Source organism: Stegodyphus dumicola, chromosome 7 (genome assembly GCF_044657685.1).
Source record: "Stegodyphus dumicola isolate Sdum_Otavi_A_Nest chromosome 7, ASM4465768v1".
Taxonomy (NCBI): domain Eukaryota; kingdom Metazoa; phylum Arthropoda; class Arachnida; order Araneae; family Eresidae; genus Stegodyphus; species Stegodyphus dumicola.
This window is the reverse complement of record NC_140774.1, coordinates 16,486,974-16,502,201: the sequence shown is the minus strand read 5'-3', so window position 1 is coordinate 16,502,201 and position 15,228 is coordinate 16,486,974. Positions and strand designations below refer to the sequence as shown.

Sequence of the window (15,228 nt, the reverse complement as noted above, 5' to 3'; positions counted from 1 at the left end):
TTTTAAATATAATTTGTAAAAAGGAGTTATATATTGTGCCACAGAAATAATTTAGATATAATTTTTACTAATATCTAATATCGATATCGGACCTAATATCGATGTGTGAAGCTTAAATGGCGAGAATAACGCAAAGCCGCAGATAAACTGCTCTCAAAAGAATCAAAGAGCAACGTGGCGTTCAGCAGATGCAACACGCTCTGATTCTACCATCTAAAAACTTCCTTAGATACTGTCCCTTTTCTACCTTATTTGAATATGCGCGAACTAGAAAATAATAATCTGACAGGAAAACTGAAAGCGAGAAAGACAGAAAAGTTAATTAACATAAAATAATAGGTTAATAGAAATAAATTAATACTTCTCAATATTTTGTAAATTTTTTTGTCAATTAGTGTATTGTATTATAATTTTTGACATTTTAATTAATGAATTAATGTTATTTCTTACCTCTTCAGATGATTGTTGTTGCCCATGATTTTGGATTTCCACCTCAAGAAGCTCATCGTGTTTTAAGGATCTTTGTTCTGGATGTCGACGACAGTGACCCTCAATTTGAGAGACCACTTGTACGAACTGTTTATTTGTTCTATGGATATTTGAAAGTTTTATTTATTTATTTATTTATTTTATAAAATACTAATGAAATTTCAAATTTCTTTTGTACACGCAGAAGTCTCAACCAATAGAAATAAGACTAAAAGAAGAAGAACCAATAGGAACGATTGCTGGAGTTGTTAAAGCTGTTGATAACGACACTGGCGTGAATTCAATTATCGATTACTATATATTAAGTATGTTTATTGTGATTATTTCAATTACCCAACGTACGTATTTAAAATTTGTAAAATTTAATTGATTTGTAAAGTTGATTTTGTGAACGTATTATATAGGATGATTCAAATGGCATCGCATAAATACGCATATGGCTATAAGTAGTACAGTTAGTGCTGTAGAAAACTCAAAATCATAGGATTGCTTTAAATAATATGTATTGTTAACAGTTTCTGACAGATGGCATTGCTGTTGGGTGTTAAAAGAAGTAAATACCGAGAATACAGTGCAGTCTCGATTATCCTGGCTAAAGCCGGGAAAGCAGGTCACCGATAGTTGAAAAACCCGGATAATCCAAACTATCAGTTTTCATGCACATTGTACGTGTGTTAACTGCTTAAACAAATCAGTAACTTTTTGCTAAAATCTATATTTTTGTAGTTTAACAGCTTAGAATTTTATAAAACAAATTCATAATCAAAATCGCTGTTGTTAGTTATCGAAAAATAACCAAGATGTGACTTTTGCGTAAATATCACTAAACTATAGAAACTGCTATTATCCATCCCACGATGAATGTTTCTTTCATGCGAAAGCGTCCCGTTTTTCGATTTGTATGGAACTGTCGTGTGTCGAAATACTATCAGAGCACTGTCAAGCGAGTTTCTGAATGTAAACAAAAAACACCCCAGTCGGTGACCGAAACTTTGAAGCAGTGATTCACTTCTAGTGCTGGTTTGGCCACTCCTTCCTTTCTTGCCCACCAGCGGCCGAGCGGTAAAGTCGCTGAACACTGGCAGTTCGGTCCGAGATTCGAATCCCGCGAACGGACTGGCTGCATGGGCGTTTTCGTGGTTTTCCCCATGTGTAACGTGTATACGAGCCAGTTTCCCTTCGAAAGCCCTCCACGAAGGCATTCCTCCCTTTAGGCAGATAGCCCTTGAGGCTTTGCCATAATCACACACACACACACACACCTTCCTTTCTTAGCTCCATGCTATTTGTAGACTTTATCTCTTATTTGGCGACTTTATTTCAGTTCGAAAACTTCATTCTCTAATTATGGTAACATTAACGGGCTAGTCCATCATAAGATGCAATATATTTTCCATGTTTTCAATACAAATTGATGGGATCTTCGGCAGTTCGATAACGCTATCCGAATGATAAAACTAATCGCAATCACATAAAGCGCGCCCACCATATGTTACTTTATGGATAATGTATGTTTTTAATTTATTAGCCGGCTCACCAGCGGCCGAGCGGTAAAGTCGCTGAACACTGGTAGTTCGGTCTGAGGTTCGAATGCCGCGAACGGGCTGGCTGCATGGGCGTTTTCGTGGTTTTCCCCATGTGTAACGTGTATACGAGCCAGTTTCCCTTAGAAAGTCCTCCACGAAGGTATCCCTTCCCTTAGGTAGATAGCCATGGTGTGCTTTGCCATAATTAAATAAACCAAACCAAACCAAACCAAACCATTTTATTAGGCGTCACTTTATAAAAATATATTTCTCTTTAAAAACTTAAGAAACAAAGTAACTTATTATGAACATTTATATTTATTATTGTAGATGGCAACGAGGATGACTTTTTTGGTATTCGAAGATCGTCGGACAATAAAGGCGAATTGATCGTCCAGAAGAGAATTGATGGTGAAAATATCACGAAATTCACCTTAACTATAAAAGTGAGCAAACCATCGGAACCCGTAACAGAATTCGGTCAACCGTATAACTATCAAGATTTGTCGCAAACGCAAGTTACTATTTTAATAGAAGATATCGATGACAACCCGCCTGCATTTGAAACTAGTAGTTACGTGTTAGGTGAGTGTTCAATATGCTTGATTTCTGATCGTGTATTTTTAACTATGATAGTCTGACCAAAATAATTTATGTTAATGTGCTTTGTAAAATTTGAAATAAGTTTATAATAAATATATTTACAATAATTTATATTAATTTAATACAAATTTAATGTAAATGTGCTTTCTAAAATTTAATATAAATTTATAATAAATGTATTAGTAATAATTTATTCTAGTTTAATATTAATTTATCAAATTTAAAAATTCTAAAATTTTAAAATGATTTTAAGTACAAATTTTTAAATTATTTTATTTTTACTCGGATGTTTTTGCTGTTTTGTTTTTTAGTTTTTTAAATTTTATTATAATGCTTTTGATAATTCGCAGTTCTTTAAAGATGTAAATATTATTTGCAAGATGAAATGCTTTCTCCAATTTTTCCTCAAAAGAGTGAAAAATTAAACAGTTGTGAGGTTGCTTTTAATTTATTATGAGGATAATGAAGCGATGAGCTAAATTATTGTAAACAAATGTAATCTAAAAGAAAAGAAACACGGCAATATAAAATTTTAAATTAGGCAGCCTTATTTTGGGGTAAGTTTCGAATACAGTTTATCGATTTTGAAGGTGATGCTATACAGATCTCTCTGTTTCAAAAATAATAATAAGAAGAAGAAAGAAGGAAAAGATGTGAAAGAACATCGCACCAGAGATTTTGTTAACGTTTTTTTATGCTGCGAATCGCAGATTACCATAATACTCTTGTTCTCACTCCTTCTAACACATTTTGTTTTTAGCTTTTTTTCTAAGCATCGCTTCTTAACATTAGCACCACATAAAATTAGATAGCAAACTTACAAAATTTTTAAAAGCAAACTTACATTTGTTTAGAATTCCAATTACAATGTCAAGTATTGGCATATCTTTTTCCACTTTTTTCATATTTTTTACGTTCATCATCTCAATTTTCAGTTTTCTTACTAAGATGACTTACAATGTTTTCATCCTTTTATTACTAATTTTTTATACTTTTAACTTTATTTATTAAGTGTCACTTTCTTCGCACTTATTCTAAATTTGGGCTTCGGGGTGCACATGCTCTTTTGAAGGGCTAAGTGTATAAAAATTAAGTGGCTATAGATATCGTCGTGTTTCCACAATGTGAGGAAATGCTTACACTTATACGGATTCTCCATTATTATTAGGGCCCACCAGCGGCCGAGCGGTAACGTGGCTGAACACTGGTAGTTCGGTCCGAGGTTCGAATCCCGCGAACGGGCTGGCTGCATGGGTGTTTTCGTGTTTTTCCCCATGTGTAACGCGTATACGAGCCAGTTTCCCTTAAAAAGTCCTCCACGAAGGCATCCCTCCCTTAAGTCAGATAGCCCTCGAGTGCCTTGCCGTAATTTAATAAACCAAACCATTATTATTATTTTTTAATATAACACGGCGTTAATATTTGGTGACAATAATTTGAAAAGTAGTTCGGACACAAAAGCGATATGGATAAAAAGTGAATTTCGAGACTATTAGCAATTTTGGTGCTTTTTTAAAAGTATTGCAAAATGTGAGGAGAGGCGGCCTCTTATATAAAAAAAAATGGGCGGAGCAAATTCATCGTGAACGTCGAATCATCCATCGAAGAAAATAAATGAAATGTGAAAAACTATCATGTTAGAATTACGAAAGCATTGAGAAGAAGTGGATTGGAATTAATGTCATTAATTATTTTCTTTTCTTTTGTTTATGGCATTAATCTTAATTCAGTTCTTCGTAACAACTTTCAGAATTCTATTATATTAGCTTTCACGCTTCGTGGCTATTTTATCTCGATAAATGGCGCTACGTGTTCGGCTCTCGTTCCTGCGTCGTTTGCTTTTGGTATAAAATCAGACGTCGCTCCTCGCATTTTGGAAAACATTTTGTTGCTCCTGAAGAAGAATGCCCTGTGTCTGATCGCCCACAAAATCGACAGCGCTTTATTTGAAACCTAGGCCAAAAATAAGACTGCTTTTAGCCTAATTGTAAACAAATGCATTTTTAAGCAATTTAAAGACTGATGTATTTTAGTTCATTATGTAAACCTGAAATATGTTTCTTGCGTACATAACGTAATTTTACAAGTTAAAAGAGTTAAAGTTAATTAATTACTTTTAGTTAAATTAACTTTTTTAAAGTTAGTTAATTAACTTTTTTAAAGTTAATTAATTAATTTTAACTCTAATATAAAAACTTTATATTAGAATTAAAAGCATTATTTAAAAATGTTAACCGTATGATCATCAAGATGGAAATTTGTTGTTTAAATAAGACATACAATTATGCGCTTTCATTTTGAAAGGCTAATTTATATTCATACCCATTTCTAAGTTCTATATGCGTTATTTCAATTGATCTTTAACACTCAAAGTCAATTTTCTTCGTGACGTGGTAATCGCTTATTGCGAGTTCTTAAAGCATTTTAATTCGTTTGTATTGTGCACTGTAATATTTTTTCTTCATGCAGGTGCTAGAGGAAATACTGAAATAGATAGAGAGTTGGTTATTCTGCATGCATCTGATCCGGATGCTTCATCTAGTCCCATATTGTATAGCATTCGAAACATGACTTTCATCAGGGTAAAGACAAAGAAATGTTTTCATATATTTTAACGTTTGTGCTATCCTATAAACACAACTGTCTTTATATATATATAATTTTCTTTTAAAGTACTAACCCCAAAGCTAAGATAATGATTTTTGCTTACTTTGAAAATTTTGTTTTTACATTTTCTGCAAATTCAGACGAAGGCAATATATTTATATTTTTTAAATTTTATTTAAAAAAGAAGAATTGAAACTAACAAATTACAACTATGAAACCTCATTTAAAGTTTAATCGTTTAATCTAGCAAGTACGAGAATGAATGCAGTTTTTTTTTTACTTCGTTGTACAAAATAAAGGACACATTGTAATCGTAAAAAATTTCGGGTGTCATATTTCAAAGAAAATACCCGTTTTGACAGCTGTCTAATACTTTTGAATAACTTTTTCGCTTGACATCTGCACGTACAGACAGAAAATGGGATTATTTTTTCCAAAAAAGATAGTAAAATGGATTTAGAAAAGCCTTTTTTCGTAACGTACGTGTGTAAGTATATCTCTCCAAGTCGACTAAGCTGGAACGAAGCTCCAACATGAATTGACAGTGATAAAATGTCACTCTGCCGCCCAGACGGTATAATGGTTAGGGGATCCTACTGCGGTACCGAGGGGCCAGGGTTCGAAGACCGGAGATCATGGATGCTTGTAAATATGTAGTGTCTTTGCGGCATGATGGCACTTTGAAGGTGTGGCGAGCCGAAAGTCCTCTCGAGGGGTTGTGGTAGGGGAAGAGGGGGAAACCCTTACCGTCTCCGGGGTGCTCTCCATCAAAATTGGGGGCGGAACTGAGCGAAGTCGTACTGTCACCTGTATGTTGCTCAAGGCTCTTGGCCCACCAGCGGTAAAGTCGCTGAACACTGGTAGTTCGATCCGAGGTTCGAATCCCGCGAACGGGCTGGCTGCATGGGCGTTTTCGTGGTTTTCCCCATGTGTAACGTGTATACGAGCCAGTTTCCCTTAGAAAGTCCTCCACGAAGGCATCCCTCCCCTTAGGCAGATAGCCCTAGTGTGCTTTGCCATAATTAAATACACACAAGGCTCTTGCCAACGGAGACGCAATCTTGCTCTCCTTGCTACGACGAATTTCGTGGGCTTCTTCTGATCTTACTGTCAGGCAAGTGAGATAAGTCACAACAACAAATGCTTGTCAGGTTGAGCCAAATCAAACTCAATAATGTTTTTACTAAATCGGAGCGTTCGCCTTACAGCGTGTAAAAATATAAACTTATAAGTTTGTAAAAATATATTCTACATTCTAAAAATAGAGTAATTATGGAGCCATATTAATCCTCTGCACTCGAGAGTTGACTTTCAATCACTACTTCATGTGTTGCGGTTACTCGACAAGTTACTCTCCGTCGCCACGTGATTTGATGCGGTTATTCGAGAGGTGACTTTCGATCACTAGACTGTTTGACGCGAAAATTCGACGGTAACGATGTTTATTCAGGTTTCATTTTGGCCTATATGGCTTCATAAGTGTATCCAGCAATACATGCGTATAAAATAACTGCCAATTTTGAATCTTAAATACGCTTTTTAGATTTATTGATGTGTACGCGTCTTCGAAGTTAATTTGTACTCGACATTCGTGGGAAAAGGAATGCTATTTTTTTTCCGGGTATGTGTTACAGAGCATGGAATACGATGAAGGAATCAGGTTAAGTGAAGATCGCGTTTTCATTGATGAAGAATAAAATTACGTCTGCGCCTAGACAGATTGAGATTAAAGAGGAAGGAAACAATGTTGAAGATAGCGATGAAGTAAGAAGTGTAAGAATGCGCAATAAAAAAATAAAAATAAAAAAAAAGGATAATACGGTAGTGAATGTAAAAGCGACAGTGGCTCCGCAGAAGAGACAGAAAATAGAGTGGATAACGTGTACAGAATCCGAAGAAATACCGTTTGTATCCGGCGACTTCAGGTATTTTCATTCATAAAAGAATCATTAAATTTCTGTGAAATCATTTCAAGTCAGCTGTAAGAAATTCACAAAATATGCGGAAATTCGTCTCGAGTTGCTGGTTTGCCCGAGCGAAAAAGACTTCGAGTGCCAAGGGTTAAATTCGGCGCTTTTGTTGGGACACCCTATAGAATGCTTCTGCTTCGCCGATTTTTCACCGAATGTTATATCTCTTGCGTCTTAAGCCTTTTTTGGAAGTTTAAAGCTTATCACCTTCAATGTTTATGTTTTTTAACTGTTTCCAGATATTTTGTAATAAACTATATAATATTTAATGTTTAATAATATTAGTACTTTTTTCTATATTTACAAGTATACGATTTCTCATGACATACAATATATTTTCAGCCGTCTACTCAGCAAAACATGGAGGTGCTGGATGTTTTTCATGTGAATCCCCAGAGTGGAGTTTTAAGCAACAATGAACCCTTGGGAAAGTACGTGGGAGGACATTTTGACATCACTGTTGAAGCTCGGAGCTCCCCTAGTGTTCACAATGTTGCATTTGCTAATGTGAAGGTAAGCTAGCGTTCTCCGAATATCCAAGTATTAAAGAACGTACAAGGTTTAAAATGACCAGATCTACTAAAAATAAATTCATAGCCACAGATGTGCTATTTTCTTCAAATGTCATAAGTTGAAACTGATTAAAATAAAACTAATGAGATTTACAAATTCTATGAAACTATATACTTGAGCAGAAAGTGAATATGACAGGACAACATTATATTTTCTGTTACGAAAATGATATATTACCGCTACAAATACAAACTTTCTTTCATCATTATCATCGTACGTTCCTTTAGCATCTCTAGCAGGCTTACAATTATTAAATATTATTTCCATATTTGTTGTTACAGGGATACAAATTTTAGTACTTACGTATTACCCCCTCGAACATGAAATTTGGCTGCCATCAAACCATGAACGTTGGCGGAGATCTAGCCAAAATTCCGCCAATCGTTCCAATGAAATTCTGAATTCACCGACTCCTTTTGATTTGACAAATAATCGGCATTTGACCTGCTTCGTTTTTGCGCTTCGTAAAAAGGCTTCCGTCAATTTCTACCATTTTGTTAGGCCCTCCGATTTTACTGGATGCTCTGTTTAGAGATGTGTGATGAGTACAAATTTCCGAAGGAAATTGTTATGGCCTGTTATTATTTTGTCGACCATATTAAACTGAGCATATCGTATTCATTAACAAACAACTTTTCCATGGTAGGACCCGGAAGCGGATTAAGACTTTTAGAGACCCTGCACTTTAAAGATTTTAGTTCTCCCACATATATTTACGTCAGTTTTTTCCCTTTCGCGCTCTCTCGGTCTTGGTTTAGTTGCATCATTCACTCCATGAGGAGGGTATACGAAACAGTTGTCCTTAAAAAGTTCTCCACGAAGGCATCCTATCCCTTATGCAGATAACCTTATTGTACTTTGCCGTAATTTCAATAACCGGACCAAACCAATGGTAAATTTAGTGATGAGAAATTTTTGTGGTGCCCTCTTTCCTGAGATCCTAAGTACCTTTCTTTGATGCAATAAGCATGTGCTTGGTTTGGTTAATGGTTAATCTAGCTTTGATAAGATCTCATAAATTTGAAAATAATCCACTATTTGCTGTTTTGTACAAGGCAGATCCCAGATTTTGATTCTTTCTTTGAAAACAATAGCAATAACAAAAGAGCGAAGAGGGACATGTACATGTTTGTCCTCGAAATCGCTTGAGATCTTGACTAAAGTATACAATGGCATACTACGTAAGTACCCTATTTTACATATTTTTTCTCTTTCCTTTTTTTTTTTTTTTTTTTTTTAATTTGAACTTTGAAACTATACATTTTCTGAACTAATGTCCTCAAAGAAAAAGAAGGGAAAAAATTGCTAGTGCAACCCCGTAGCATAGTTTCTGTATTTTATTCTACAAAATGAACACAAATCTAACTTCACATTCTCTGCTAGTATAAACTCACCAAGGGGAAAATGTGATCAACAGTTTATGCAATACGAAACTATTCAGGGAAAGAATAACTAACGTTGTAACTGATAATTTATATTTGCTGCCATATATTTAATAATATCCATAACTAATGTAATTTTAAAACATTTCTTGAAATTATAGTACGTTTGAATGCTAATTTGCATAAGCAAATGCACCATAGTTCTAATTAATAACAGCCGGAATCTGACATCATTTATTATTTAAGTATAAAAATTTTCCGAACCTGTAATAATAAGTGTTTGCTTTTAACAAAGCTCTATTAATCCAATTAATTTCATAGTTAGCTAATTAACAGGAAGTAGTCATGTTATGAAACGTAAATATTGTTTTAATATGACTTGTAGATTCTGGTTCTTGAATGAGGTGGTAAAGTAATTTAATAAATGGGATGAAATTGCATGCAGACTTCAAATTATTTTGCAGACTATATTCAATAAATGTGGCTTTTGTGCAACTATGTTTATTATAATATCTTTAATTCTGAAATATATCTGTTATTTTGAATCAAACCTTCTTAAATTTTTCTTTGATGCAGAATTAATTTAATTAGGTGCTTTTATATTAATTTTCAAAGAAGTGCTGCTTTCTATCTTTACGCAACCTTTGTGATCTACAGTCCTGCATTTTGTTTCCATATATATATTCTTCAGGATTACTAAGGTATATAATTTCTGTCATAAAGATACTGTTATCTCTGTTATAAAGATTCTATTATAAAAATATTATTCACAATCTCTGTTATCTACATTCCTGCATTTTGTTTCCAGATATACTATATTCTTCAGTATATTCAATAATCTAAGGTATATTCAATAATCTCTTTATTGGTACCCTGATTTCTGTTATAAAGATTCAGTTATAAAAATACTATTACACAATCTCTGCTATTAAAATCCTGCATTTTGCTTCCAGATATATATTCTTCAGGATTACTAAGGCATATTCTATTATCTCTGTTATAAAGATTTTATTATAAAAATACTATTACACAATCTCTGTTATATACAATCCTGCATTTAGTTTCCAGATATACATATTCTTTAGGATTATTAAGGTGCATTATACAGTCTCTGCTATAAAGATACTATTATCTGTTTGTTATAAAGACGCTATTATCTCTGTTATAAAGATTCAATTATAAAAATAATGTTACACAATCTATGTTATCTACTGCATTTTGTTACCAGACACATATTTTTCAGAATTACTAAGGTATATTACATAAGCTCTGTTATAAAGAAATATTATTATCTGCTGTAACGCTACTATTATAAAGATACTATCATAAAGCTTCTCTTATTTCTGTTCTGAAGATACTAATACATAATCTCTGCTATCTGCACTCGTTCAGTCGTTTATTTTGTTTCCAGATATATATTCTTCAATATTATTAAGATATATTACATTATTTCTCTTTTAAAAATACTGAGTATTATCTATTATAAAGGCACTATAAATAAAGTTACTATTACCCTCTGTTATAAAAACACCATTACAGAATCCCTGTTATCTACAATCATGCATTTTATTTCCAGATATATATTCTTCAGGATAGAGATCTATTGAAATTTGTGTTTTATAAGAGGCCAAATGAAGTTAGAGAAATCATTCCAGAATTTGAAAAGTAAGACTGAATTAAATGAACATTTAACTAAATTTATTATCAATTGTGGACATTTTTTGTGACGCTATCTTCTTACATTACTCTGATTTTCTTTCCTTCATGTTTTAAGATATATGTAATTAATGTATATGTAATTAATGAAAAAAAATATTTTTCAATATTTTCATTTTTCATTCGCAATTTTTCATTCGCAATATTTCATTCGCAATATTTCATTTTTCATTTTTCTTTATTGTATGCAAGTATTATGGAATTATAACCATAACTTTAGTAAGAGTAATTTGATGCATTGTCTTTCCAGTGTTCATAAGACGAACTTCATCGTATTTATTGTTCCTTTCTGAAAACTATACGAAAGCTGAATGTTCTGTAAAAAGTTGTTTAAAAATGAATCTATGATTTTATTTAATTGACTTTAGATATTATGCTGACAGCTGAATTTCTTAAAATGGGGTGAAGAATTTCAAGAAAATAATTGCAACACTATGGCTAATAAAGATATAAAAGGAGTGACTTTCAAACACGAAGGCAGTACTTCAGTGTCATAGAGAACATCCCCTCATTTAAGGGGATTTTTGCCAAATTAAGGGGTTTGATTTCTTCTCCGCAGCAGTCGTTACTATGGTTATGATGTATAGTTTTGGAAAATATGGCCTTGAGTGCGTATTTTAAAAAAGCAGGCTATAATAGATTCTATCAAGAGCTCTTCGTGAAACGTTTTTATAAAAAACGTTTGAATGTTATTATTTATGAAAGAAACGTTATTATTTTGAAACGTTTTTATTTAAAGTACCGGACGTCTTATTTTTAATTAAATTAAAACAAAATGTATACTTTGCTCATCAGAATTTTGAATTTTAACATTTTCATCGCCGGTACCGCAGTTGCATAATGCACTTGAAGCAAGTCCAGATCGCTTTAAATAACTCTTAAACTTTATCCTGACAAAATTTCCGTATCCTAAAATAATTAAAACCTATTGAAAACTGATGAACTTTTGTAACAGTTATCCTAATCTTTTCTATCCTATCTCATTGTCTATTCTTATACTATCTTGTTCCCATTCTTCTAGGCCTACCAGCGGCTGAGCGGTGGGTCTAGCAGAATAGGAACAGGATGGGATAAGTCACTGAACACTGGTAGTTCGGTCCGAGGTTCGAGTATTGCGAACAGGCTGGCTGCATTTCGTGATTTTCCCATGTGTATCTCATGTAAGACCCAATTTCCCTTAGAAAGTCTTCCACGAAAGTATCCCTTCGCTTAGGCAGATAGCCCTCGAGACTTTGTCGTAATCAAATCAAATAAACTAAACTTATTCTACTATCCTGATCCTATCCTGTTACCTATTCTTACCTATTTTACTACCCTAATCCAGTTCTAGCTAATTTTTTACAACTTTCCTAATAAAGTTAGCTTTTATTTATGCTCTAAATTAACCAAAAGGCAGTTTCTAGTGTATTCTTACGAAATGTCCAGGCACGGTAAGATAGCTTTCCAGCAAAGCAGTTTTAGGGTTGCCATAAAATGGCAAAAAAGGCAGCGATGCCAAATTTGGCGAGAAATCGCCCATTTGGCGACAAAATTGGCGATATATCATGGACGGATGGAGAACCTTGTGGAACGAATTCTTACCGGTTTAGCCCAGAACGTTCTCGAACACAAGCCGAAAGCTATATAAACCCTGCTGGTCCGCAGTTAGTCAGTGTGTGTATCGTCTAGCAAGCTGATAGTCAGTCATTGAGCGAGTGTCTCGAGGTCTAGCGCCGAATTATAGCTGTCTTGAAAGGATCTAGTATTTATTTCTGAACTGTATTTATCAAGTTCTCAAAAGTAAACAATTTGCGCTGTTATTATCAAAAATTGTTTATTTTATCATTCATTTTATATATTTCTTTCCCACAGAGCTCTGAAGTTGGCCGTGGCTCAGCCAATATCTTTAAATATTTATGACACGAATTTTTACGCAAGGAATGATGGAAGTCTGGACTTTGAAAGGTACGAAATACATACATTTTACATTTTACTGTACTTCATGATATATACTTTATAATTCAAGAGATGTGAGCGTAAATGTATAAAATGTAGTATTTTTCCTCTCTTTTCAGTACAAGCTCATGTTTTCAGCTTTTGGAAAACGATGTAATTATCGAGCCAAAGAAAGTAATGAAGATATTAAATCAAGTCAAATCATCAACCGTTAAAGATTTATACATGAATTACAGTGTTGTTGCTATAGAGGTAAGTTTGATGAATTACGTTGCTATGTGATTTTTTAGAGTGCATGTGATGGTTTGAAAATAACATACTTCATAATTTAAAAATAACAGTCATAAGTTATATGAGGATAACATGTTTTATAGCATATTTCATAAATTGAAAATAAAAATAATCAATTATTTGAAAATAACGTTTCATAATATAAGTAACTTCATAATTCGAAAATAACTTTCATCAGTTATTTGAAAGTAACATATTTCATAATAAAGCGGGAAGGTGATAATAGTATTAAAATTTTTACATAAAATAGCAATAATTTTACTGAACGATGCAATGAAAATTTTATAATTAATGGGTAAATATATTTCAATATTTAATAATATTTACAGTTTTGAAGTGAATAATATTTTAATTTGAATAATATCGAGATGTTATGTTTAAGCTTCTTACTTTTCGATACGAATTTGCAACTGAGGAAGAAGGTTCCATGTAGCTTTCGAAAATTAAATGTCGAGGAAGCTAGTGAACTGTTAATGGAATTATCGGCTTAGTTGAAAGAACAGATATCGTATACTCAAGAAGGGTTAACTACGCTTTATTTCAATCAAACTAAGATGAACAATCGGCTTTTTTCTTCCAGCTTCTTGATTTGCCGAGAAGCAAAGAAAGTTTTTATAGTTTTGCTGGGCGTAACCACTCTGCCAGAATTTTGCTTAAGTTACCGAAGAGAATATTATTGACGGCACTGTCACGACTCAGCATATACTCAGAGTATTGAAAAGGGTATCGCACTGAAGAACTAAGGCCAGATTGGTATATTTCTGCGTTAAACATAAATACAAGTAATTTTATCGATCCCGATACTGGTTGTCACAAGCAAACTATTGAAAGGTAATGGGGCAGCGAAATGGCGAAATAAATGTCAACTGATCGTTACCTATTAGGTCCTTATTTAATTGAGTTTATATGACGGCAAATGCTTTTTAAATGCATTAAAAGACATTTTAAATGATATCCTCAGTGTTAGTTTTTGAAGATTTTTGTTTAATGTCTCCGTATTAATCTTAATTCGAAAACCGTATAATTTTTTTTAATTTTTTTGGCAAGTTATTTAACATACATTAAAAATTTCTAATTTTACGAATATATATTATGTTATTTTTCACCCTTGGATTTTTTTTCAACTTAACCGTAATATTTTAAGCAGATATCACGAGTGGATAATAATAATAATAATTATAAAAACACTTATTGAAACACACAGAGCAGTAAAAGCGATGAAACAAGAAAGATAATGTGTAGATGGCCGAGGAACAAGTCGAAACCATATCTTCTTACCCCTCAATAACTGTATAATGAATCCATTCCTTATACAGCATTAATGCAATTGCGTTGCTCGGAAAGGGGAGTATATTTAAATTGATGGCGTTTTCGAATTAAAAAAAATAGCTGATTTTTTTCACTGCAAGTGATTTTGCGTGCATATGAATAGCATATATTTTGTAATTTAAAATGTGAAAGAGCTTAAAAAAGGAAGCAGTTTTGTGACTATTTTGGTTCTTTTCAATGTACTCAAGATTCCTTTAACCGTTTGCGGCACAGTGTGTCCGGTCTGGACACACCTAAAAAATTCCTTCTGTACGCACAGAAAAATTTAATGAAAAAGGATTGATAGGTTTCTCTGAACCTTCTTTATTTAAAGTAGATGGCAGCTCAACATGAACCAGTCCATATGTTTTAGCCATGTTTAGTTTTTTAAGACTCTCATTTTTCAAAGAAATTTTCCAGATTTTTTTAGGGTATAAAAGAAATTGTTTGAAAAGAAATTTCTATGTTATTTTTTTGGGCTGTATGGTAGTCTGCTTATTCTAGATTGGTTTTAAATTTTTACCTTGGAATCTTGCCTAAAATCAAACGGCGAACCCTAGGTGTGCCCAGACCGGGCTCACCGATAATCTAGGACAACTGAGAGTCTGTATTCTTTGTTTCTCCGCATCTCATCGGTAAGTTCATTGACAACAATGATCGTTTCAACACTCTTTTCGAAGCTCTATTCAATCAGTGTGCCCACTTTTGGCATACCCACAGAATTAAACGTTAAGTCTCCTATCTTCACAAAATTTTATTTGTGTACTCCTCTAAGCCTAATTAGACTGCCTACCTTTTTTTTTTTTTTTTTTTTTTTTTTTTTTAATA

The 15,228-nt window shown here is 33.2% G+C and overlaps 1 protein-coding gene across 1 annotated transcript in view; it reads left to right on the top strand.

Annotated features, from left to right (window-relative positions):
- The window catches only part of Cad74A (cadherin 74A), a 160,671-nt gene that overhangs the window by 138,352 nt on the left and 7,091 nt on the right, over positions 1 to 15,228 (top strand). Inside the window, exons 29-36 of the mRNA XM_085819905.1 lie at positions 459 to 569; positions 674 to 794; positions 2,346 to 2,600; positions 5,088 to 5,200; positions 7,538 to 7,708; positions 10,727 to 10,815; positions 12,718 to 12,810; positions 12,921 to 13,053. Of these exons, the coding sequence (XP_085676031.1) occupies positions 459 to 569; positions 674 to 794; positions 2,346 to 2,600; positions 5,088 to 5,200; positions 7,538 to 7,708; positions 10,727 to 10,815; positions 12,718 to 12,810; positions 12,921 to 13,053 (1,086 nt within the window). The remainder of the gene's footprint in view (positions 1 to 458; positions 570 to 673; positions 795 to 2,345; positions 2,601 to 5,087; positions 5,201 to 7,537; positions 7,709 to 10,726; positions 10,816 to 12,717; positions 12,811 to 12,920; positions 13,054 to 15,228) is intronic.